General features: G+C 31.4%; 1 protein-coding gene across 1 annotated transcript; it reads left to right on the forward strand.

Annotated features, from left to right (window-relative positions):
* Positions 1-16,271: 16,271 nt before the first annotated feature.
* LOC129288155 (uncharacterized) lies at positions 16,272-21,486 on the forward strand. The gene is made up of 4 exons (XM_054924578.1): positions 16,272-17,614; positions 17,915-19,246; positions 20,504-20,618; positions 21,022-21,486. Exons 1-4 carry the CDS (start codon positions 16,964-16,966, stop codon positions 21,258-21,260), a joined length of 2,337 nt encoding a protein of 778 aa, XP_054780553.1. The 5' UTR covers positions 16,272-16,963; the 3' UTR covers positions 21,261-21,486.
* The last annotated feature ends 4,203 nt before the right edge of the window (positions 21,487-25,689 follow it).

The raw sequence follows: 25,689 nt of genomic DNA on the forward strand, positions 1-25,689 counted from the left end.
AATTAAACCAAGAGATCGATAGCCTAAGGGCATAAAACTAGGATTTAGAAAGAGATCACTGCTTCTTTCGAAAGTTACTCAAATGTGCAGATAAACTCAATAGCTTATATGGAGGAAGAAATGCATGTTATGAATGGTGTAACATTCTACTTTAATTTTTAGAGTTAATTAGAATAAAAAAAATAGAAAGAATGTTTGAAGATAAAGAAATTAATTAAAATATTTTTTTAATTTAACATAGAATATAGTTTTATATTAAAATGTGTTTTTTTTAAAAAGGGGGGTTTAAGGCTTGTTAACTTAAGTGTTAAGTTATAATAATAATAATAATAATAATAATAATGAGTAGGAGGGACGGTGGCATAAGGTAAACAAAAAAAAAATATATGTTATAATAATAATATTTGAGGAGAGGCGGTGGAAAAGGGAGTATAATGGTCAAATTTGCTTTCCCTTGCTCATTTGTAGGGGTAAGCATCGGTTGGTTCGGTTCGGTTCGGTCTCAAAATATGCAGAACCGATCGATCGAATAACACTAAAAATGAAAACCGAATCGAACCGAACAAGCCAATCGAACCGAACAAGGACCGAACCGAAATTTGATAATTCGGTTCGGTCGGTTAATTCGGTTTTTCGGTTTGGGCCTAATTTTTAAATATTAAAACAAACAACACTATAAAATTGGGCCTTTTTTTCTTTTCGTTTTTTTCAATATGAGCCCATTCTAATTATACTCATATGACATAAAGCCCAAATATTATAAAAACATGAATAATCAAATAAACAACCATAAATAAACACCGATGATTAAATAATAGCCTCATAATTCAGTCACAATACCTACTGATGAGAGTGACTGATTGAAATGGGGTTTCAAGTGATGTTATTATTTTTTATTCTTTATTAAAATAAAAAATAAAAATAAAAATAAAATAATTTATAAATTAAATATAATTTATAAATTAATAAATTATATATAATTCGGTCAGTTCGGTCTATTCGATTTTAAATTTTACTAACCGAATCGAACCGATCAACCGAAATATTTAAAATAAAAAAACCGAATCGAACCGAAAAATCAAATAGACCGAATCAAATAGACAAAATTCGATTCGATTCGGTTCGATTTTCGGTTTCGGTTCGGTTTTGCTCACCCCTACTCATTTGTACGAGAGAGAGAGAGAGAGAGAGAGAGAGAGGACAAGGGATTTGAGCAGATTTTGAGGTAAGATTTAATGTTCAAAACTATTCCTATTATCAAAACTCTTTTTATAAATACTTTTCTCCTCACAAATCTGCTTTCCCTTGCTCATTTGTACGCGAGAGAGAGAGAGAGAGAGAGGGGACAAGGGATTTGAGGAGATTTTGAGGTAAGATTTAATGTTCAAAACTATTCCTATTATCAAAACTCTTTTTATAAATACTTTTCTCTTCATCTACAGCTTTCTAATGATAGTAAAATTTTTATGAGTGGAGAAAATTCTAAAGTTTAAACTTAGAGTAAGTATTGACTTTTAACAATGGAAATTATTAATTAGTAGAGATAAATTAGTACTTAAATTCTATCAGTTTAGATTTGTTCTATTAATTGATTTGAGAGTTTAAAATTAAGTTTTTAACTAAAAAATTGTGATTTCTAGTGTATAGAATGTCTATATTGATTAAATTATGTTTTTGGGATTTAGATAAGTTAATTTAATTTAATTTTGGGTTTTTATCGGGGGGATTCAAATTGGAAGGATATGATTGTAAATTTGAGAAGTTTAGTTGAATTTTATATTTAATTGATAAATTGCAATATATATATATATATATAATGGTATTCATATCATTCGATGTCGTAGATTAATCTATTATCGTGGTTAAGAAGTTCCCCTACACATCTGAGTTAGTTATAGCTTGGAGAAGAGGTAACATTAGAATATCTTTTCATATATCAAGATACTGATTTTTAGTATCGTGTATAGACATATATATATATATATATATTAATACTTGTGTGATCTTATTGTGAAATGTGACATTTGTTTTATGTGATGTAAGAGAGGTAATAAGGATGGCTAGTAATATAATTGTTTATTTGGGATTGATGATTAAATATTATGCCGTGTTGTTTGCCTCCACTATGCGCGTAGTGGTTGGCCTTTTTCTTGTAGTTCTCAATGTCTCTGACATTTTGGGACGATGGGCACCTTCTTTTTAAGGAGGGGAGTCTTATTCTGACGGCAATGTATCTTTGACCGGGTATAACCTCAATTTAGGCTCCAGCTAGCGATAATAAGGGAGTTGGGAGCCATAAGGGTGAGGTTAGAAAATTATCACAATTGTTCTAATTTGACATTGATTTAGAAATTGTTATAAAATTATGAATATTGCATTTCTTGTTTTATGTATTAATTATCAAATGCATATGTATATCTATGGATATGGTTGTGAACTGATTTCAAGAAGTATGTTGGTATATGTTAGAATTACCAACTGTTATTAAGATTTTTAATCTCACATGTTACTTTTTATCATTTTTAAGTGACCGAAGAAGTGAGCTTAGGCTCCCTTCTCTCGGCTTGGCACGTGGTTTTCTGTTTATTTTATAATTATAATTGCCATGACCTAGGGACCCTTATAAATTTTATTTTGGATAATTGTTATAGGTTACTTGACTATAACTACTTAATCTTTTTGTTTGAGTTGGATAATTTTTAAATATGTCAATCTGGGCCATGGTTTTCTATTGGGCCAAGCCCATTTATTTTGGATTGTACATATTGATGGTATAAGAAAAATGTGTGTGTTAAGCAGAATTGATTATATCTATAAACTATTGTTGAACCCTAGACTTGCTGTAAATTATTTACTGGGCCCTATCTGCTTTAAGTCCAGTGGTGATTGTTAATTTTGATATCACTTTGTTTAGACAGGTACATTTTTAAGAAAAATGTTTATTTATAAAAATAAAGGGGGGAGGTTTTCTTTTGAAAAAAATGGCAAAAATTAGGTCTGTTACAAATGGTATTTCCTAAGGTGTTCATAGAACAAGATAGGATCAGGATAGTCTAGTCCTATGTCCTATTCCAGAAAAATGAATAAGATTGAATTTTAGTTCCACGTCCCGTCCTGTTTCAAAAGTCATCTTGTCCTATTCGAAGTCAAGACAGGATCGAGATAGGAACGAGATTTAACATCCTAGAGAATTCAATCCCTAATTAGTTGAGTAAATGAAGTTAATCATGTAAATTAGTACGGTGTATGGTTATAAAGAGCTAACGGGTGTTATGGGTTGCGATTTTAGCCCTAGAATTGAGTTCGGGGCAAGGTCAGGCCACCCATACATCAAAAAGTGAGGAAAACAAAAAGAAATGGCACTATGCCATATGCCGAAGCGCATGCATGAGATGTCATGGTATACGGGCCATCAGAACACAATAATCCTCTCTTTATACCACATGTCGTGATGTGTGGTACAAGCATCATGATGCATTATAACAAATCTGCAAAAATAAGGGTGTATCAGATGTGAAAAACAGAGAGGAAACAAAAGAGAAATGAAAGAAAAACAAAAGAGCTCTGCTAGGGCTTACAAAGCTGAAGGGTTAGGAGCAATTTTGAGCTACCAAACATCAATGTAAGGTTCCTAAACTCTTTCCCTCTTTTCCTCCTGTATTTTCTTGAATTTGTAAGTTAGAGTTTGGTTGATAAAGATTATTTTGGCTTATAGAGGCTATGGCTCCGAACCTATTAATTTAAATAGAGTTAATGTGAATTGTTTAGATTATTTAAACCTAGAATTCATAACTCTATCCACTTTTTGGTGGTTAAGAGTTATAAATACATGAAAATCCTTCATAAATGAGGAAGATGGAGTAATGTGAAGCCATCAATGGCTAGTTGAGAGTTCAATGGAGTTAGTGGAAGTTAGAAAAAACTAATAAACCCAATAGGTACTTTTATATATGAGGAAATTGAATTTTGAGAGAGTGTTGAAGTGTGAATTAGGTTTTGAAAATTGTCCAATAGAGGTTATTGATAATTGTATTGTGAATAAATGTAGAGTAATCGCAACTTGGCACAATTTAAACTTCGTGAAAGCTTTGAAAGTGGTAAATTGAGGGTTAAACCTTTGACCTCAAAGGTTTGAGGTGATCGGAGAAAATGTTTTTTATGCTTTTGTGTGTTAATTGATTTATTGATTTACATGTTATAATTGAAGTGAGTAATTATTAAAAATGCAAATGTGACATAGATTACTTGATAAATAAATACTATATTTTTATGGAGTTCAATGACTTAATTCGTATGAAGTTCAATGCAATCGTGTTTTGTGGAATTCAATGACATGCTTATGTGAGATTCTATGAAATAACACTGTGGAGTTCAATGATATGACATTTATAGAGTTCAGTGATATATTCTTCGTGGAGTTCCATGAACATTTGTGAATGAAGTTCTATGAATGTGTTAAAGAAGAGTTCAATTATGTAATGTGTTATGTGACGAACATGTGATATGTGAGTAGTATGAGAATTTTCAAGCATGTTTGTGAATTGATTTCTTGTAAGCTGTGAGAAATTGCATCTTTATACATTACATGATCATGATAGGTGGGAGTTCTCCTAGGAAGAGGAGTCGTAAGTTGAAATTTATGTGGTAAGGCTTCTATCAGAGCTCAATAGTTTGGCTGCATTTATTTAAATTATTGTCTCATTTGTTCGACAAGAGACTATTTCACTTGTTCTATAAGGGTCTCAAATGTAAATAATTTTCTACTTGTTTGACGAAGAAGCCAGCTTAGAGAGAATGAGACCACATAATGTGAGATTTGAGAAAAATCATGACCCATAAGTAAGTTATGTAACCTTGACCAGATAGTCCCTCACACATGAATGGCTAGGGTACTCTCATCTCATAATGATCCTAGCATGTTACATAAGAAAGATTAAGGGAGGTGTGATCGTGTATATTATGATAAAAAAGGCATATGATTGTTTGTATTATGACCCTCGTGATGAAAACATGTGATTAGTGATATATTTATATGCATTTTCATGAAAAATGAATCATATTCTAAAAAACTAGCTCTTTCATTTATTTGAATATAGAATCATGATATTATGAAAACAAAGGCTATATGTGGGATGCACAGGTGCATATGACATCAAGCATATATAGCTACTTTTCTCATATATGCAGAAATTTTTCACGAAATGCAATCATCTTCCATGAACAAGAAACTGACCATGCATATGCAAGAGGTCTTCCTAAAATGCAGTAGGCTCCCTTCACATGCAAAAGTCTTTGTTACATGTAACATCTCGAGTTTTAATTCCCTGATTAATTAAACCTAATTAGGTAAGTTGAACTGGAGTGTGGCCAGAGAGGTCAAATAATCTTATTTGATACTATTTCAGCCCTAGTTGTGAGTCTGATATCGAGGTGGACCTCCCGGGTATCAAAAGGAGAAGAAAAAGAAGAGTTGAAGTTGCTGTGCCATACGTCGCAGCTTGTAAATCATCCGTTGCAGCACACAACTATCTCTGAGTAAGGGAGGACCTATCTGTGCCATGCACTGTGGCGTGTTGTGCGTTCGCCGTGGCGCATGGCCATTTTTTGTAGTTTATCAGATGCGAAATGAGATAAAAAAAGAAAGAAGAGAAAAGATAGAAAGAAAAGGCGCGCCAAAGCTCTGCTAAGGTTTGCTTGGGGACCAATTAGAGAGTGTTTTGAAGGCTACAAACACACAAGGTAAGTATCATATCCATTAATCTCCTCTTTTCTTATACATTTATGAGTTTATGATTAGTGTTTGATACTGAAAGTGGGATTTCAGTCCATATAGGTTATGGGTTTGAATTTGTTGACTCAAATAAAATTAATGGGGGTAGATTAGAGTATTTAAATTTAGGTATAATGAGTTTTGGTGTCTTAGGTTGTTGGACACCATAAATACCCAAAAATCTCATTTATTATGGGTGGTTGGAAGTTTGTGATGCCATTAATGGGGATTTAATGACTTATTAATGTTATTGGGAGCTAAAGGTAATTATTAAATTCAATGGTTAGACTTCACCTCTTGTAAAGTGAAGGTTGGGCAATTTAGAAGTAGAGATTGAGGGTTCAAATGTTTGAGTTTATTATGTTGATGAAATTCAACTTGGTTGATTGTAGTTTTTGCTCTTGGTCACCTATTGGAGTGGAAATCCAAACTTGAAAGCTAATTGATTGAGGGATAAATGTTTGACCTCTCAAAGGTTTGAGGTAACTGGGAGAAAAATCTATTTTGAGTAGTTATATGTTAATTGATTGTTAATTGGTTATGAATGTAAAATTGTGAATGCTTACATGCATGGGATTGGTTATTTAAGTAAGAACTATATATATTAGCTTCTTTGAGTGTATGAAAAAGCTATTTTTGAGCTTGAAAATGCAAGTGTAAAGTTAAGAGAATTGTATTATGAATATGCCTATATTTTTTAGAAATGAATGTGCTAATATGTAGAAATATTTTTGTGTTAATAAGAAATGAGTTTTGAGAAAAAGATGAGAATACACATTTGGGTAATGCAAGGTCGTAAGCCCAACGTGATTATTGTAATAGTGAGTATATGAAAGTGAAAAGTAAGAACAAGTGAGTATGGTTTATGGTATGATCAGTAGCGGGAGTTCGCCTAGGGATTTGGGAGTAGATAAAATCCATATGGTAATTAGGCTGCCCTCCGATGCATAGGGGCTATAGTCTTATCCCACTGTTTGTCAAGGGACTAGAGCCTAGCTATTTTCATCGGTTCAATGAGGAGAATAGCTTGGGGTATGAGACATCCCAGAGATTTGAGAATGGGGGAAGCTGTGGTTCGAGAATGAGTCCTATGATCTTTGGTTAGGTCACACCTCACGATTGGTGAGCTTAGGTATTCCAGTCACATGGACAGAGCCCTAATCAGTGTTATAGCCCACAGTTTCAGTCTGAGGAAATAAGGAGGATATAAGGTTGGTTGATCATTGCCTAAGTAAATATATGATGTGTCACACGTGCTAAATGGTGGCAGGTAGCAAGAGTATGGGTCATGTCACATATCTAAGAATATAGTGACAATACACCTAATTATGTGCATAAAGAAGCTATAGAGTGATAAATGATAAAATATGATATATAGGAGTATGTCTTATAAATTTGATCTCCTTATACATGTATTTGTTTTATAATTGATATACAACTGCATAAGGTAGGTTTAACCTTGATTACTGAGTAGCTAGATTCACCCCTCTTATTTAATACTTTTCAGGCTCTAGATCTGGTGTTGAAAGGGAGAAGACTGCAGAGGCGAGATGTAACATCCCAAAAAAATTAACCTAAGATTAATTAAGTTAATTTAGAGCAAATGAGTAATTTTGGAGGAATATTTAGAGATAAATAATTTTAGTTAGAAGATTATTATTGGATTTAATTTAGATAAAATCTAAACTTATAATTTTTTTAAAAAAATAGAGATAATAATAATATTATTAAAAAAAAGAAAGAAGGAGGAAGAAGAAAAAGGAATACTATATTAAAAAAAAGAGAGAAACAGCAATCGCAGGATTGTGTGTGTGAGTTTGACATTATATATATAATAAAGAGAGAGAGAGAGAGAGAGAGACAAACCGTTTTTCCCACCCACTTTCTTTTGTTTCTTTCTCTCCACGTGTGCGTGTAAGGTATAAAAAAATAATAAATAAATAAGAAAAGAAAGAAGGAATATTAAATAAATTAAAAAAAATGAGAAAAGAGAGGCGGACATTCACGTGTGTGTATTGAAGAAAACAAAGACGAGAAAGTAGTAGTGTGAATTATTATGTGGGACCCACACCATTTTAAAATAAAACAAGCCAAAGACTTCTGGCTTTTTATTCTCTTCTTCCTTTCCGTTTCTGCATCCACACACAGAGAGCGAGCGAGAGAGCGAGCGACGCTACGGCGGTAGGAGCTGATTTAGAAGGTGATGCTTCATAATGGAATACTTCAGATGAGATTTTAAATATTCTATGACTAGGTAAGTGTTCTAAATATTTTCTTAGTCGTTTTTCCCTTTGAGCTGCAAATTTTAAGATTTTGAAAAATCTAGGGTTTGAAAGAGGGATGAATTTTTGGTGAGAAAATCTGGTTGTTGAGGTTGTTGGTAGTGTAATAAATATTCTAGAGTATTATTTTATTGATAGAATTGGAATTTGAGGTATTTGAGTTTATCCCTAGATCCATATGAGTAGATTTTTGGTTAAATCTAAAAATATAAATTGATTTATTGATATTTAGATGATTATTTGAGATGAGAAATAAATTATTATGGTTATAGAATAATGATTCTAGGCTTGAAACCAAGTTTGTAATTTTTGGGTATTTTTATGTGCGAATTTTTGGAATAAAAAGAGAAATTTTGATATTAGAAAATTATTTGAATGAAATTATTGTGAAGGAGACTATTGAATCAAATAGATAGGTTCAAATACATGAAATTAAATTTTAGAATTCAAGAGACTAAGACTAATTTCTTAAAAATAAATAAATAAATAAATATAAAATAAGATAAAATAAATACTTAGGTATTAGAGTATGAGTGAAAATTGTGTTAATAATATTATTGACATATTGGGATATGATCAATTGTAGATTAATTTCCTTTTGACACCATTCAAGTTTTGGAAAGCTTTGGAAGTGTTATAACTTGAGGGGTAACCTTTGACCTCTCAAAGGTTGAGGTAACCGGGAAAAATCTATTTTATACATTTGTAGGTTAATTAATTAATTATGTTAGTGAAACAAAAGAATATATATATATATATATATATCTAAATTTCAAATAGTTGTTTGTAATGCATGTGACTTTGCTGAAACTGTATGACTTGTGAGTAATGAGATTGATGGTTGATGATTATGTATACACTCTTGGTTATAAGTTGTGGATTATGCACAGTGATGAAAGTTGATGAGCATGTGGGATAATTTTGAAATATATATATGAGTTTTTGAAATGCATTTTTTCATGAGTATGATCATATGGCGGGAGTTCGCCTTAGTGGTGGAGTTAGCGATTATGCAAAATTCATACGGTACTTGGCTATTAACCAATAATCCTAGGGGTTATAGCCGCTACTTACCTTCTAAGGTACTGTAGCATTGTTCCTATTAAGGGACTTGACCTTACTGGCCTACCTGGAGTTTTGGGTAGAGCTAGTTTTGGATATGACACCTTATAGTGTATGATTTGGGGAAAACCGTGTTCATAAGTGAGTAAGGTAACCTTAGCCCGGTAGCCCCTCATGATATGATTAAGGCTTTGGGCTAGTCTTATCACATGGACGATCCCTTTCGGTTGTTGGCCCACGGATTTCATGTCAGAGGAAATAAGGGAGGATATAAGGAAGAAATCGATCATGCATATTATTATTATCATGTAATTTGAGTGATTGATGGCTATGTTGAGAATATGATTGTAATTGTAGAAATGAGAACATGTAGTAATTATGCGAATAATATATATATGGTTATTTGTGCAAATTTTATACTTAACTTTATTCTTAAAATTATTCACATGAGTTAGATGTTAATGTAATTAACATGTTATTGATGTGATTGTTTACATAGTCACTTTGATAAACTTATTAGTCACTTACATTCATGATTAATTATCATGCATTTGTATAACTTAGATATACCTTGGTTACTGAGTGGTTTTACTCACCCCTCTCTTTTAACATATTACAGGAGCTAGTTCATATGAGAAAAACAGAGAAAAGGAGCATTAGACCAAGTGATAATAATCACTTCTGTAGGCCTCTCTCCTTTTATTTGATATGTGTATTTAGTTTATAATATTTCCAACTAGGATAATATATTCTTGATCCACTTGCATTATAGGTTTTGTGTTGGGGAAAATGTATTTTGGGCCCTGGGAAATATGGTTTGATGCTTGTGCTATAATTACGAGCCAAAATATTTGTGCAAGTAAAAATAGTTATTAACATGCTTCCACATATGTTTAATTAAATGATATGAGTTCTTAAAATGTTTTAAAGACTTGGGATCCCTTTATATTAAATAGTTTAAAAAAAAATAAATACATATTAAGAATTCATTTGGTTTAATCTCGTATTGGATAATCCATTTGGGTTAGTCTTTAATTAATCATAGTTAGTATGATGATTAAGTCCTAATTTAGGACGCCCTTTACACGAGAAATTAGCATATTCCTTCTATATGCCTCTAGTTTAGCTCTAGATTGTGTAATAGTATTTGAATTGCCAATTCTAGGATGTATATTACCTCACTTGCACTACTTTAGTTGTTCAAAATGTTAGAATTGTATTTTAGGCCTTTAGCCTTTGTGTATTTTTATCATATATATGTTTATAAGGCCAAAATACTAATGCAAGTGTAGAAGTGAAGTTTGAGCATGTTTCGAATGATTTGAGTTAAATGCAATGCTAAGTTACCTCCCCATTTGTTTTTAGTAAAATGGGGTTTAGGAGTGAATTGTCGTTATATTGATATTTCGATGCTTGTGAAGTGTTGTACTGGTAGTCCTACGTCCATTGGACATGGTCCAGTTGTTAGGAAAAGCTTTTGGCACTTGTTTAGGGTTTTGGACACCCATTTTGTGTAAAAGTGTTAAAAAGTGGTTAAAATATGTTTGGGTGTCCAACTTCCTAGTGTGACTTATTTTGTAAGTAAAACCCATACCATTAATTAATACATGAAAAGAGCTATCCATAGACACCTAGATCACGTCATTCGAACGTCGGACAGAGAATCGGGGCAAGTCAAAAGTTTCCCTAATTCTATTATCAAATAACAGCAGAACCAGTGAAGAATCATGCAACTCGCCACGGCGCGTGGCAAAGAGAGCAACACGCCGTGGTGCATTACTATGTATTTCAATACATAATTTGTTTTCAACCATTTTTGATTTCTTTCACTCCTTGAGGTATCCCATACTTCCGAAACTTATTTTTACTTTGATAAGAAAGGTTTTGATTGATTTTTTAACTCGTTTCTATTTAAAAAACTTGGGATCCTTTCCTTTTGAATTAAAACTTGTTAATCACTCTTCGGAGTTAATCCCTTAATTACCATGGACTTTATTTGCTAAGTGTGTTTAGTGGAGTAAGAATATTACATTACATGTAACTAATCAGTCGATATACATAATGGATCTCCCTTAAATGTCCATTTTGTTGTAGGTGCATGTGATATGAAGCATATGCATCTACTCTTCTTGTATATGCAAGAATCTTTAACGAAATGCAATCATGTATCTTCCATGAATGAAATATTAACCATGCATAAGCGACATATCTCCTTTTAATACAGCAAGCTCCTCTCATGTGCAAGAGTCTTCAATATATACAATTAGTCAGTCAGTATAAGCAATGCATTATCCTTAAAGGTTCATTTTGTTACAGGTGCATTTGATATCAAGCATAAGCAATTGATCTTCTCGTATATGCAAAAACTTCAATGAAGTGCAATCAACTTTCACGAATGAGAAACTGACTTTGCATATGTAGGATATATCTCTCTAATGCAATAAGCTCTCCTTATATGGAAAAGTCTTTAATATATACAGCCAATTAATCGATATATGCAATGCATCTTCCGTAAAAGTTTATTTTATTACAGGCGCATGTGACATCAAGCATATGCAATTAGTCTTCCTGCATATACAATAATCTTTAATAGAATGCAAACATCTTCTACAAACGAGAATCTGATCACACATATGCAACATATCTCCCTTTGATGTAATAACCTATGTGCACATGCAAAATTCTTCTAGGAATACATGTAATTTGCTGGGAAGTACAACCCCTTTCTTATTTTTTTTTAATTTTGAAATCTACTTTGCTAGGGGCATTTTAGTCTTTTAACGATACTATGATAATGCCATAAAAGGACCTAATTTTCCAAAACTCCCCAACTCCCTTTTAACAATTAATTTGCTGATGAAGTTTTTTTGGACAAATTTCCCGATTGTCTAATGGTATCTATCACATCATTTTTCCTCAGAGATATGACAAGTTACAATTTTTTAAAATTAAATTAACATATTTTTTTAGGACAAGCAGAACTTTGGTTCATGAACTTTTTGGGTCCACTCCTTAAATTTTAATTTAGAATGACTCAATTTTTATAATTTATTAATTGAAAATATTTAATCCTTATAAATTTTTAAATTTGGTAGTATAACTTAATCTATGTAGTGATAAATCTAAGAGCCAGTAATTGGGGCCAAATAACTAAAACATGAATGGAGGGGCTAAAATCCAATTTAATGTTTTTATATGTAACATCTTGATTTTTATATAATAAAGAAATTATGGAATTTAGGTTTTGAGGAAAAAAATAATAATAATAGGAATTTATATTATTTGAGATTATTTAGAAATAATATTATGGTTAGGTATTTAATTATGAATTTAAAAATTTAAATTTAAAACCACATAAGCAATATTTAGTTAAGATATAATACATAAATAATTTTTTTATGTGTGTGTTAAAAAAAGAGAGAGAGAAGGTAGAAAGAACAAAAAAAAGGGGGTGGAAGGTTGTTGTTTTTAAGTCCTACATTAGTTAGATGAGAGAAGAGAAGAGGTGCCTTCATGTATAAAAAGGAGGGGGTGTGTGCATTAGGAAGCATGAGAGGTTAAGATGCAATTTAGAAAAAATTGCAACTCATGGCCCAAATGTTTGAATAATTAAATTCAGACCTATAGTTTTTTTTAATATAATTTTGGGACTCACAATGCCATTTTTATATTATTTTTCTCTCTTCCTCTCACGTTGCTCGGCGTTTTCTCGCAAGGGGGGATTATTTTCTTTTTCTTCAGGTATGTTCTAACTTTCCTGTTTAGATTAGCATTTAAAAATTTATTTAATTATAAAATTAATTTATAGTTATTTTCTAAATAATATTAGCTTTCTAGTGATATGATTATTTTGTAGGATAGAGTAAATATTTTGATTAGGACTTTTCAATAGGATAGTTAATCTGATGATATGATGGATTAAAAATATAGGTTAAAACTCTTAGGGATATAATAAATATTATAGAATATTTTCTTAAGGTTGAAACTCATGTTTAAGAATTTTTGAGTTAAAATCTAGATCTATATGGTTGAATTTATGTGCAATCTGAGATGTAGGGATAAATCTATGATTATTAAATATTTATTTAAGTATGAATAGGTATTTTTGAGGTTATAGAAAGGTGATTTGAGGCTTCAGGATAATTTTAAAATTTTTAATTTATTTTTGGATGAATTTTTAGAATATAGAAGGGTGAAATTGTGATACTAGAAGTGATTTGAGGATAAAAAAATAGTTTATTAGGGTATGAGAATTTTAGAAAAGAATTTGAGAAGTTAAATGAGGCATAAATCTTAAATTAGTGTTAATATGGATTATAGATCTAAGACTTTCTAACTATTTAAATTAGAGTTATTTATTTTAATGTAAAATTAATATATAGTTTTGTGAAATAATTATGTAGATTATATTGACAAAGATAGTGGTGAAAAAGGAGTTGTGAAGGGGAACTTGTTATTCAAGACACAAGGTAACCATTATTAATGTGTTGTGATGGGTGTGTTTGTGAATGGTTATGTGTTGTTTTGTTGTTTGAAAAAATTATGAATTATTGAAAATAAATACTGTTATATACTTCTGTGAAATCATTGCCAAGTGGGTTAAAAATTTATTTTTGTTTATCATGATGAGATATTATTGTTCGGATATATTTCTGTTTGCATATTTGAATGATGCATGACTTGTCAGGGTATTTTAATGTATGGTGTTAATGAGAATTTCTGTTCGGTTAATTATTACCACGTGGTAAGCCCTCATTGGACCCAATGAGTGGCGTGTCGCTTGGTCCAACTCACCTTTGGCCGGGTGATTTGGCGTCCGAGCATGGTAAAAGGAGGATATAAGGTGCAGTCATGCAATTAAATACTTGTTCGGTTTGTTTGAAAATATTGTTCGGTTAAATGTTTTGTGTGCCCACTTAGCAATCGCATGATTAGTTACATCCGCATGCATCATTACATATTAATTTTTGGTTACTGGGACTTTTAAGTCTCATTCCCCGTGGTTAATATTTTTACAGGAGCGAGTCCGGCCGAGAAAGCACCAGAGGTGTAACTATGGTGTATGAGACACCATCTTTTACGTTGCCTCTTATTTTGGATTATACAATGTATCTTGTGCCAACTTAGGACATATCTTCTTTGTGGAGCATGTAAACTCTAATCCTTTTTATTAAAAGTATTTATATGACCATGAGGATTATGTCTGTCCCTCATGGTTTTAATTGTCTTTTTGGATATTTTAAGACTTGTGTTATGTCTTGGATGTATCATGGTAAGAAAATTTTCTATCATGAGAATAGTTTTAATAATTTATGAAAAATTAATTTGTATTTTTGAGAGTGTTACATTATAAGTAAAAAATTTAAATTTTTTAGAAGGAGTATTGGAGTGAGAGGAAAGGGTCTTTTGCTTCTCTAGATTTATCATTGAACTCTTTGTGATTCATTAATTCAATAAATTATAAAAACTGGATTGTATTGAGTTAAATTTTAGAATGATAATTGAATAAAAATTTAGAGATTGTAAGTTATATTATTCTTAATTTTATTTTACATATTATTAAAATAAAATATTATATGAAAAATAAAAATAATTACTATTTTACTATGAAATATTGAGATGAGACCAAAATAAAAAAGATCTACATTTAGGTTTCCATGGCACAATTAAATGTAAAATTTATAGAAAATCACAAAATGATAATATAATGCTAACATCTTGCTATGCTAAGTTGTAAATAAAACTTACTGTATTTACTTGTATTATGAGTAATTTTAATGAAAAAGATATAAAAATGTGTTGAATAAAAATATAATTAGAGTTATCCCCGTGCACGGATGGGGATGAAGAGTTTCTCAAATTATCAAACTCATATGAATATTTCGTATTATTTTAGTCATTGACACAAAACAATACGATCAATGAATATGGTAAAGTAACTTGATAAAGCGTAAGAAATACAATAATAGTTTAAGAATAAAGCTTTGATAAGATATACATTGTTTACAACGTGAATGAGAAAATTATAAATTGACTTATATTGAATCCTGCGTCAATTGAATATTTTCCAATAGAGATCATCATACATAAAAAAATATTTCTATTTTCAAATAGAATTCATATCAGCATTTTGAATTAAAATTGTGAGATTCAATAATTAAACATTGCACAGATGAAGGTAATCAATGTAAATTTTTCAAGTAATAAGACAGTCCAAATAAGTTAAGAATTTTTTTTTACCTGAGTTGTTAGATTTCATTGCTCTTTTGTTCAAGAAATTGACTTCGTGCCAAAAATTATGTAATTCACTAGTTTAAAAAAAAAAAAAAATCCAAATCCATGCTTTATCTTCAATGGATGAGAACTAAAGTTAAATTGGTTAAATATAACGCTTATTTATTTAAAATTTAAAAATAAGTAACTTTTAAATAATTTAAAATTTTTATAAAAAATTATTTTATAAATATTATTTTATATTTGGGTAAAATAATAAAAAATATATTATTAATGGATTATTTTTAAATTTTTAAATTTTCTTCTTGATTTATGTTTTAAAAAAATAGTCTATTATTTAATTATTTAAAATTTTATAATATTTTTATGTATCTCATATTTTAAAATATTATTCCTTTTATTAAAAAATGTAAGACATTTTTAATAGAATCTCATCTCCAATAAAATATTTATCTACTTTTAAACTAATTATATCTTTTCATATTTATCTTTATTAAATACCCTACAATAAATATAAAGTTATTATTAATAGAAATAATTTTAGAAAAGAGGCAATGATTATACTTCGAAAGATTAAAAATGTCTTACATTTTTAAACATCTAACTTCTCAAAAAATGTCTTATATTTTTGAACGGAGTGAGTACCTCCCATCCATCGTGTATGATTATTTACAAAAATTACTTTGGTAACTCCTTAAAATAATCATATATTTATTTTTTATAATTTTAATTATTTTAAAAAATTTAAAACAAATATCATAAAAATTCATGAAATAATTTTTTTAAAAAATATTTTTTTCATAAAAAAAATGAAATAAACCGGCACATAATACAAATTTGTAGGCGCTGACGTCCATCTCCATCTTAATGAAGGTTAATGTCCCATAACCCCTAGTTCCAGTCTTACGTGTCTCAATTCTAAAAATATCCTCGGCCTCCATTTCTCTCTCTATATCTCTCCTGCGTTTTAGACCTGAAGTGCATAACGCTTTGCGCAGCCCTCGAACTGTCTGGGTGTTTAATCAATCTCGTCCGTTCATTATTGTATCCAACGGATCAGACTAGTCGGTGTGTGGTTACCCCCATCTTCCTCAGTGGTTTTAATCATAAACCCTAGCCGATACTCTTCCACGCTCTCTTTCTTTGCGGCTACAACTCCTTCGATCCTCTATTCTCTCTCCTCGTCCCAAGTAGATCTCACTCTGAGATTCGGTTCTTATTTCGATTCCCAACCTATCTTACTGATTTTCGTCTATTTTATTGGAACTTTATAATTTGTATCAGACTCGATCCCTGTCTTCCTTTCTCGGGGAAGATCCTGATTTTCGCTGCCATGTCGTTTCTTCTCTTTGTTACTGTATTTTAACTCACCCTGCGCTTAGCTCATACAATTTCTGTGTTCGGGTCAAGGGTCGCTCCGATTATGCTGGAATAATCCGACTGTCGGTTGAATTTTCTTTGTTTTCAGTGTGTATGACACAATTAGGCGCTGGGGAATCCGCTGGGTTCGATTTTGTTCTGTGGACTTAAGTGTGAGTCAACTCAGCTTCGACTCGGTGACTGTCGTCTAGATAAGATCGAGTCTCGGGTTGTAGCTTTTGGAAACCGTACGGCAATGCCGGCGGTTGGGATGAGACGAACCACGAGGGTGTTTGGAGTCGTGAAGGGAGCTGACTCCGCCAGGGTCTTGAGGTCGGGGAGGCGCCTTTGGCCGGAATCTTATGATGGGAAGATCAGGAGGGGTAACGATGCGGATGAGTGGTTGAAGCCGGTAAAGACTCCTGGGAAAGGCGACGCTTGGGCTCGTGGCTTTGTTAAAACAAAGCAAGAAGTCGCAGTTATAGGAAAACATGCAGATTCTGGTACGAAGAAGACGAAGCCAGTGAAAGAAGGCAGATCTTCACGCGGCGGAAATGGCCCCAATAAAATGTGTCGTCTTGTATATAGTAGAAAAAGAAAGACACCGGTCGCTGAAAGTTCAGACTTTTCAGTTGATGTAGGGGCCAAACGAAGTCTGGAAGATGACAGGAGGTGGGGCTTGTATTTTTCTCGTCGGCAACGAAGGAAACTCATTGAAGATAATCAAGGTGTGCTTTCTGTTGTTGTGAGGCCCTCTTATGGCAACAGCCATTGGCTTTCGTCTTTCTTGGCTTTGGTGTTGAGGTACATTCGGCGGGTTGGGTTGACATTTAAGGATCTTTCGGCCTTTATTCTATTTGAGCCCTTTTGTGGTGCCTATGCTTCCCGGGGTATACAATTTCTACAGGTAATGACCCCCCCGAGCTTTGCTTGGGGATCCGCTTTATGTTACTCCTGTACTCGTGCAATTTCATCGGCCAATTTTTTTTTTTTTTGCTATTTTGCAAATGTGATGCTTTGGTTAAGCCAAATTCGCCTTCTATTTTATACTTGAATGAATGGACGGAACACATTATAAAACTAAAGTGTCGGATTGACGTTTTACTTAGTTATTTATTGTACTGTGGGTTGTACTTTATCTTTCCTTTTGCTCGATTAACATTCCTTCGATACTTTCTTGTATAACTTTTGTTTTTCTCTGCTTCAGGGACCGCCTACTACGAAAATTGGAATTTGCAAATTTTTTGGGATCACAGGATTGGACCCATTGTTCAGTGTGGATTTCTCTGCCGTCCCTCTTTCTTTCTTGCACTTGCATTCTGCAATGCTTTCGAGATCTTTTTTTAGGTCATTTTTACTTGTAAATAATTTAATTTGTGTGCATAGTGACGATGAGGTGGATAGTGACTACCAAGAACTTGAGATTGAAGAGCCGAATTCATGCCATTCTGTCGAGACAGAACCTTCTGGGAGTGTATCCATCACTCCTGATGTCATTGAAATCAAGGACAGTTCATCGTTACAAGCACCTGTTAGGGGTTCCAGGATAGCTGGCAGAAATGGACAATACAGAAGTATTCTAAATTCTAGAGGAATTCAGAGGAGGAGAAGTTCACTTAGGAAAAGGAAAGCTCGAAATCCTTCATTGTTGGGTGTGCAGAAAACCCATGCAGCGTTGGCTTCTGATTTAGGGGATGGCAGGAAAAACAGCACTCCTTTGACTGGTGTAGCTTCAAGGAAGAAGCTAAGAAGTTTGGTTCACAGTTATTCCCCTGGAAGCTTTAAAGAAATGAGTTCTTCCTTGGTTGATTCAATTGAAGACCTGGATTCATCTCTCTGTTCTGCAAATCTATTAATCACGGAGTCAGACAAATGTTATAGGGTAGAGGGAGTAATAATTACTCTTGAAATGTCAGCTTCAAAAGACTGGCATATCACAGTGAAGAAAGATGGTTTAACAAGATGCACTCTCAGAGCAGAAAAAGTTATGAGACCCAATTCTTCCAATCGGTTCACCCATGTGACAATGTTTCCATTGGACAATGGTTGGAAGTTAGAGTTTGATAGGCGACAGGACTGGATTCTTTTTAAAAATCTTTATAAAGAGTGTTCTGATCGCAATATTTTAGCTCCTGTTGTCAAATTCATTCCTGTACCAGGTGTGTGTGAAGTCCCTGGTTATGCAGATAGTAAGAGTGTTCCCTTTCACAGACCAGATAGCTATATTTTAATGAGTGGTGATGAGTTATCTAGAGCTTTGGCCAAGACGACAGCAATATATGACCTGGACTCTGAAGATGAGGAATGGCTAAAAAAGCTCAATTATGAGTCTCAAGAGCGTGTTTCAGAGGATAATTTTGAGCTAATTATTGATGCTTTGGAGAAGGCATATTATTGTAATCCTGATGATTTTTCTGACGAGAAATTGCCTGCCAATCTTTGTCAAGATCTGGGAAGCAATGGAATTGTGGAAGCTGTATATGGCTATTGGATGAAAAAACGGAAGCTAAAACGTTCATTGCTGCTTAGGGTTTTCCAGGTAAAATTGCCTCGTGTTTCAGATAATGCATTCCATCCAGAGAGTGTATTTGTGATAGTTTTATGGTGTCTGTTACTTTGTAGATGTTATTGTTGCCATCTCATTTTGTCAGTAGAGGTGGGAAAAATTCAGGCCTGTGTGAAATGCGGTTTAACATTTCTATTTTAGTATCAGTATAGAAAATTTCCTTGCATGTGCAAGTATTATTGTATATTTGATATACATCTTTGAGCCCGCGTATCTGAACTGTGATCCAAGGTTGTAGGTTAATATGTTTCTTCTCTCTTTCTCGGTTGAAGGCATTGACGTATACTTTTTTCTCCCTGGTGTGGATGATATTACTTTAGCCAATGCAACTTTTCTATGAAAATTTGTACAACGCATTTTGTATGATGTTCTTGAAACCTGTTCTACTGCTGGGGTTTTGGGGGGGGGGGACTCGAGCCATAGATTTTGGTCATGTGAAAACAGTGCACTTTAGGATAACCAAAGTATCATAATCTAAAAGAGTTGATGGGCAAGGATAAGAGGGGAAAATGTTGTGAGAATTACAACTTAGGAAAGTATGACAAAATGAAGGACAATTCCTTTGGGGTAAAATACACCTTATGTGCGGTTTGATCCTTAATCATTTTGCTCTCTATAGTGTTATTCAACCCTCTTGTAGTTTGTTTTGCTGTGAAGGTGGTATCTTGTATTTAAGCATTGAGAGTGATAATGACCTCAATGTCAAAATTGAAAAAAAAAAACAAAAAATATTTGTCGAGAGTTTTTCACTGCATCTAAAGCGTTCAAAAGCTAGTACTAAGTGAAATATATTTTCAGCTATGAAACTATTAAATGATGTACAACTCGTGTTTTTCCCGATTAAAGTTAAGGTGGAAATACCACAACTGGTTTAGTGGTGATGGTATAAGAGGGTTGAAGTTTGAACAGAACAAAACCTCAAGAACAGTACCTGATTTATGAATCTTTTTGTGCTCATTTTGAGGCAACTGAATTTATGGTGATTTACATTTTGGGAGTACTGTACTTTTGGAAATTGGTTGGTGCTTGTGCTGCCCCAATAAATCAATAACTATGCTATTTGGGAAGCGTAAGCATGTGAAATGGTACTACAGGAGTAGTATTTCGCTTCACTTGCTCTTTCATCTTTTACTTGTTAATTGTACTTCAATTTTGGAACCAAATTGTGAACGGTGTTTTAAACTGCACTACAACTTCATAAGATTGGCTTGGATGTTTTCTTACGGACAGGGTCATCAATCAAAGAAAGCTCCACTTATACCAAAGCCTTTGCTAAGGAAGAGAAGGTCCTTCAAGAGACAGCCAAGTCAATTTGGTAGAGGCAAGCAACCAAGTGTATTGCAAGGTACTTAATTTGTTTCTACTTCTAGCTATAAGATTGATTGAGGATTGTTTCTATCAGTGGGTGAATTAATGTTGAATTATCAGCAATTCATTGGATGTGCTGTTACAGTATGGTTGGTTTTGAATTTTCATAGCGGTAATTTGTGTCAATGCTGAGATGCTAAACATTTTGTTGTTGTTGTCTTGACCCAACTTTTAACCTTTACCCCTGCAGTGGCTGTTTGATTGCATATCTTGTTTGCTTGGCCCTTTGAGCCTGTCACGCATATATTATTTGGTTTAGGATATGATCTTGTTTTCATATTGTGGTTTCATCTGATGATCACTTTTAAATTGCGGGCATCTGTCTGCATATTTGTTATAACCTGTTTATCATCATCTCTAATCTCTATATCCATTTACAGCAATTGCGGCTGAACAAGTTGCTTTGGAAGAAAAGAACGCGATGATGCTTAGGGTTGAAGAGGCTAAAGCTTCTGCAGACAAATCCATGGAATTAGCAATACTGAAACGCAAAAGAGCTCAGGTTCTCATGGAGAATGCTGATTTAGCCACTTACAAGGCCACAATGTTAATTAGAATAGCCGAAGCAGCCCAAGTTGCAGAATCAACAGATGTCTCGGCCGGTTTCTTTCTTGATTGATGGTAGAGGAATTGCTGAAGCTAATTATAACAGTATTTTTATTACAGGAAATGTACACAGCAGATCTGTTGGTGCTGTGTTTTTTTTTTTTTTAATTTAAGTGTAATTTTGTATAGATTTTTATTGTATGTACATTCTGTATGAAGACATTGACCTCCCGGATCTTCTGTACAATTAGACTAGATTCATCTAATTAGATTTAAAGGAAGAATTTAAGAAAATGAAAAAAAAAAAAGAAGTTACACAGGATTTTCAAACTTGTGTCTCTGACTGATCATCGTGTTTTTTTTTTTTTTTAAACTCTGATTCTCTTGTTGATCCACTGATTAAGGGTTTAAATTTCTAGGGTCTGGCCGTTCAATTGGCAAAAGAAGACCGTAGTTGTTATGCCTGGTTCTTGTTTTATTACATTCATGCTTGGTTTTTGTTTTTATGCCTCGGAGACCTTGTTTGGTTGTTCCAAATGGCTGTAATTTATTTGGGTTGGGTTTAATCCGGTTTTTTTTTGCGTTTATTTCAAGTCAAATTCAAAGTATCTATTTTCTTAAAAAAACTCATATGGTCAAATTTGGTCATAATTTTTTTTGATCGGGTTTAAGCTCGCTTGTTGGACTTGGTTAAAATTACTGACTATATGTATATAGAGTTGAAAATTTTAATAATTAAGTTTATTCGAATCGAGCTTAAAGTATTTTACATTCTAAAATAGTTCATATGGTCAAGTCCAACTTTAATTTTTTTCTAGTTGGTCTTGTCTGGCTTGACATAAATTATCGACTCTAGTATCAAAATAAGGTACTTTATTAGCTTATATTTGAAAAATAATGTACTTTCTCTATTCAAAAGTGTAAGGTATTTTTTGAGGAGGTGAATGTTCAAAAATGTAAAGTATTTTTAATATTTTGAGATGTAATCATTACTTTTTTTCAAAAGTGTCCATATTGATAATGACTTTATATTTATTATAGGGTATTAATAGAGATAAATATAAAAAGATAGGGTTAGTTTGAAAGTATGTAATTACTTTATTGCGAGTTAAGATTCGGTTAAAAATGTCTTATATTTTTTGAATGAAAAAAAAATATATTTTTTTATTGTTTTAGAATTAGATTATTTGAACATAATATAAAGAAAGCTGTTAGAGGTGTTAATGGAAACTGGGAAGGTGAAATGGACAATTTTGAGTTTGGGCAAAGGAAGGTTAAAAAAAAATATTTATTACAATTGTTGGAAGAAATTTTTTTGTTAATAATATATTCATGTAGTTGATCACATCCCACATACTGAGATACTCCCTTCAATTCTATTTATAAATTATTTTTATTAATCTCATCAATATTAATAAAAGTACAAGAAATAAAAGTAAGCAAAATTTTAATTATATCCTTCAAGTAAAAAACAAAAAGTAAATAAATAAGTAAATAAATAATATAATATTATTTTTTCTGTTTTTTTCTTATTTTTTAGGAATAATTTAAAAATTTTAATTTGAAACAAAATAATTTTATCATTAGTGATTTATAAGAAAGATCAATTTATATTTTTAGAATGTGACTAATGCATAAAATCGAAAGAGTAAATGTTTACACGTGATTTGTTAATTGTTGTAATTTAGTACCAGAAGTTAACAACACCATTGTTTTATGTTATTTGTTCCGTGCAGCAAAAACTTCAGCTGTTCCACAAGTTGGGCCTAACGAAAACCTATAGTCGATCTAGTTGCTGTTGTTTTCATTTTTTTTAAAATTGAATGAATTTGCCAATCCCTAGAACTGTTAGACTTGATATTTTATCATTGAAGGATTAAAGAATTTTGTTGGCACTCTAAACTTAGTTAAAAGTTAACTTAAATTAATTGATCTTTTTGGGATCAAACTATCATTATCTCTTGAAAAAAAAATTATCCAAATATAAATTTTATTATAATTACTAACTTTTTTAAATTAACTTTTTAAATTAAAAACCAAACACGTTTTTTTCTTCAAGATAAGTGGTTTTAAAAATTAAAACTGTTGAGCATTAATAATTTTGAAGAAAGTTACCTTTGATCCTCACATTCTTTTTTTATTTAAGAAAATGCATATTTTGAATGGAGTAAATTATTCTTTTTAAGTAAAAGATATAATTATATTTATTTTTTTTTTAAAATTCCAAATTTAAAATTTCTATTGGGCTAATCTTGATCTGGTATTAGGTTTACTCAGCCCAATTAGACATTGGGTTAACAAGGATGAAACTCAGATCAGCCCATCAACACCTCTGGTTCATATATGTGGGATGGGAATGCGCAATTTTGACAGGGTTGGGGGAAGGCTCAAGAAGCACCCAAAAAAAAAAAAAAAAAAAGTTACTGCCTCTGTCCTATATATTAAGTATTTTTTTAAAATTTTATTTTATCTAAATATAAAGGGTGACAATGATATTTTTAAATATTCAAACAATTTTACTCTTGTTTTGAAAAATAAAATAAATCATTAATTATATATTTTCCCTACACCATCATGATATTAATTGTGATATTATTAGAGATAAAACTGAAAAAATATTATGATTTTATGTGAGTTTAATTAAATAATAAATTTTTATTAATATGTGATATTTAATTAAAAATAATTTATCATAGAGACGGATGAAATAATAATTAGAGGAAACCTATTTGTTATACCCATTGAGAGCATTTTATTTTCTCTCCTGAGCAAGTAGTTAATAATTCAATTTTCATCTATTGTGTAGAGTAAACCTAAAGAATCTACTTTGTGCCTCCAATACTTTAAAGGGTTAAAAAAGAATTATTGGGACTTGGGGCGGGGTGCACACATATGGAAGAAAATATGAATAATTAATTATTAGGATAGGAGGGAACAATTGAGAGTTTAACTTTTAACTATTTCATATAGACTAAACTTAGTTGAGAAGGATCTATTTTTTTTCATAAAAAAAATTAATTTTCATTTCAGAGTAAAAGATACATTTTTTCAAAAAAAAAAAAAACATTATTGGTGCAAGGTGCGCAAATATGAAAAAATTATTAAAAATTTGTTATTAGTTTGTGTTTTTTTTTCTCCATTTTTTAAGGAAAAAAACACAATCATCAATTCATATAACTTTATTAAATTTTATTTTTAATTCTTATAGTTTTTTTCTAGTATTTTCACTTTTTAATTTTTATAATTTCAACAAAATTGAGAGACGTTTGTTACTTGGGTCTCTATAATTTTAATATTTTTAGTATTAAAGCCTTTATAAAGGGTAAAACAAACTATAGGGGCTAAAAATAAAATTTATTAAAATTATAAGGATTAATGATTATATTTTCTTATATTTTAATCACAATGCAAGTCCTCTCCTGAAACTCCAGGATTAATTCCTTCAACTTGGTCAAGATTATGCCTAAGAAATAAATAAGTGCTTATTATTTATTATGCCTGATAAACAATAATGGCCTGCTAAGATATGTATGTATGTGTCTTCTTTAAAAGCATAATAACCATTTTCATACGTACTTGCGATGAGTCATATCATATTCTTACATAATTTAATAATAATTAAGTTCAATAAATAAAACTACGTATAGGTGTTACGATCATGACAATCAAACCTCACAATTGACCATTTCATATTATCTTCTTCTTCTTCTATCTCTTACCTGGACATTTGATATTGTATAATAATTAAACTAATTTGCTTGACTTCCAATTAAAATATGATTTAATTTGATAATTTATTATTTTTTCTATTTAATGAGTACAAATAAATTAAATATTTATCAATTGTTTGTAACTTATGAGAAAAATTATCTGTTTGCAATAACAATAACATGTAATTAAATATTATATGTGACACCTATTTTTACAAGTTTATTGAATTATCTCCTTATTCGAATATCACAAAAGTGTAAATAGCTAATTATATATAGTTGGCCACACAGTACATTTTGTGGCCTTTAATAAGATCATTTTCCATGTAACTGTAGCTATAAATTCGTCTGCTAAATAATCAAGCTTTTTCGTATATGTTATCTGAATTTCCTATGCATAATGAGGAAAATGCAAGAAATGTATATTTGATATATAAATTTAGACCATATTTAAACGGTTTAGTTTTTTTTGAAAAGAATATTAATTTTTTTTTTGCAGAAGTTAAGCTTTAGGATATTATAATTTATTTTTCACTTTGTACATGTTTGGATACTTCAAAATAATCAATTTCAGGGGCTAAAACATGATCAAACACTTCTATTACATATAAAAGTTAATTATAAACCAAAAATCAATGTTTTTTTTATTCAAACACCCTAATACATGTTAAAATTAATTATAAATCCAAACCATATTTTTTTTTGAAAAAATTAAATAGCTATATATATGTGTGTCAAAACAATTATAAACTCAAAATTATATATTTGTTAAAAATATCAAAATCATAATTT

This window comes from Prosopis cineraria, unplaced genomic scaffold, assembly GCF_029017545.1.
Source record: "Prosopis cineraria cultivar Desert tree isolate PC_DT_omini unplaced genomic scaffold, ASM2901754v1 PC1, whole genome shotgun sequence".
NCBI classification, from domain to species: domain Eukaryota; kingdom Viridiplantae; phylum Streptophyta; class Magnoliopsida; order Fabales; family Fabaceae; genus Prosopis; species Prosopis cineraria.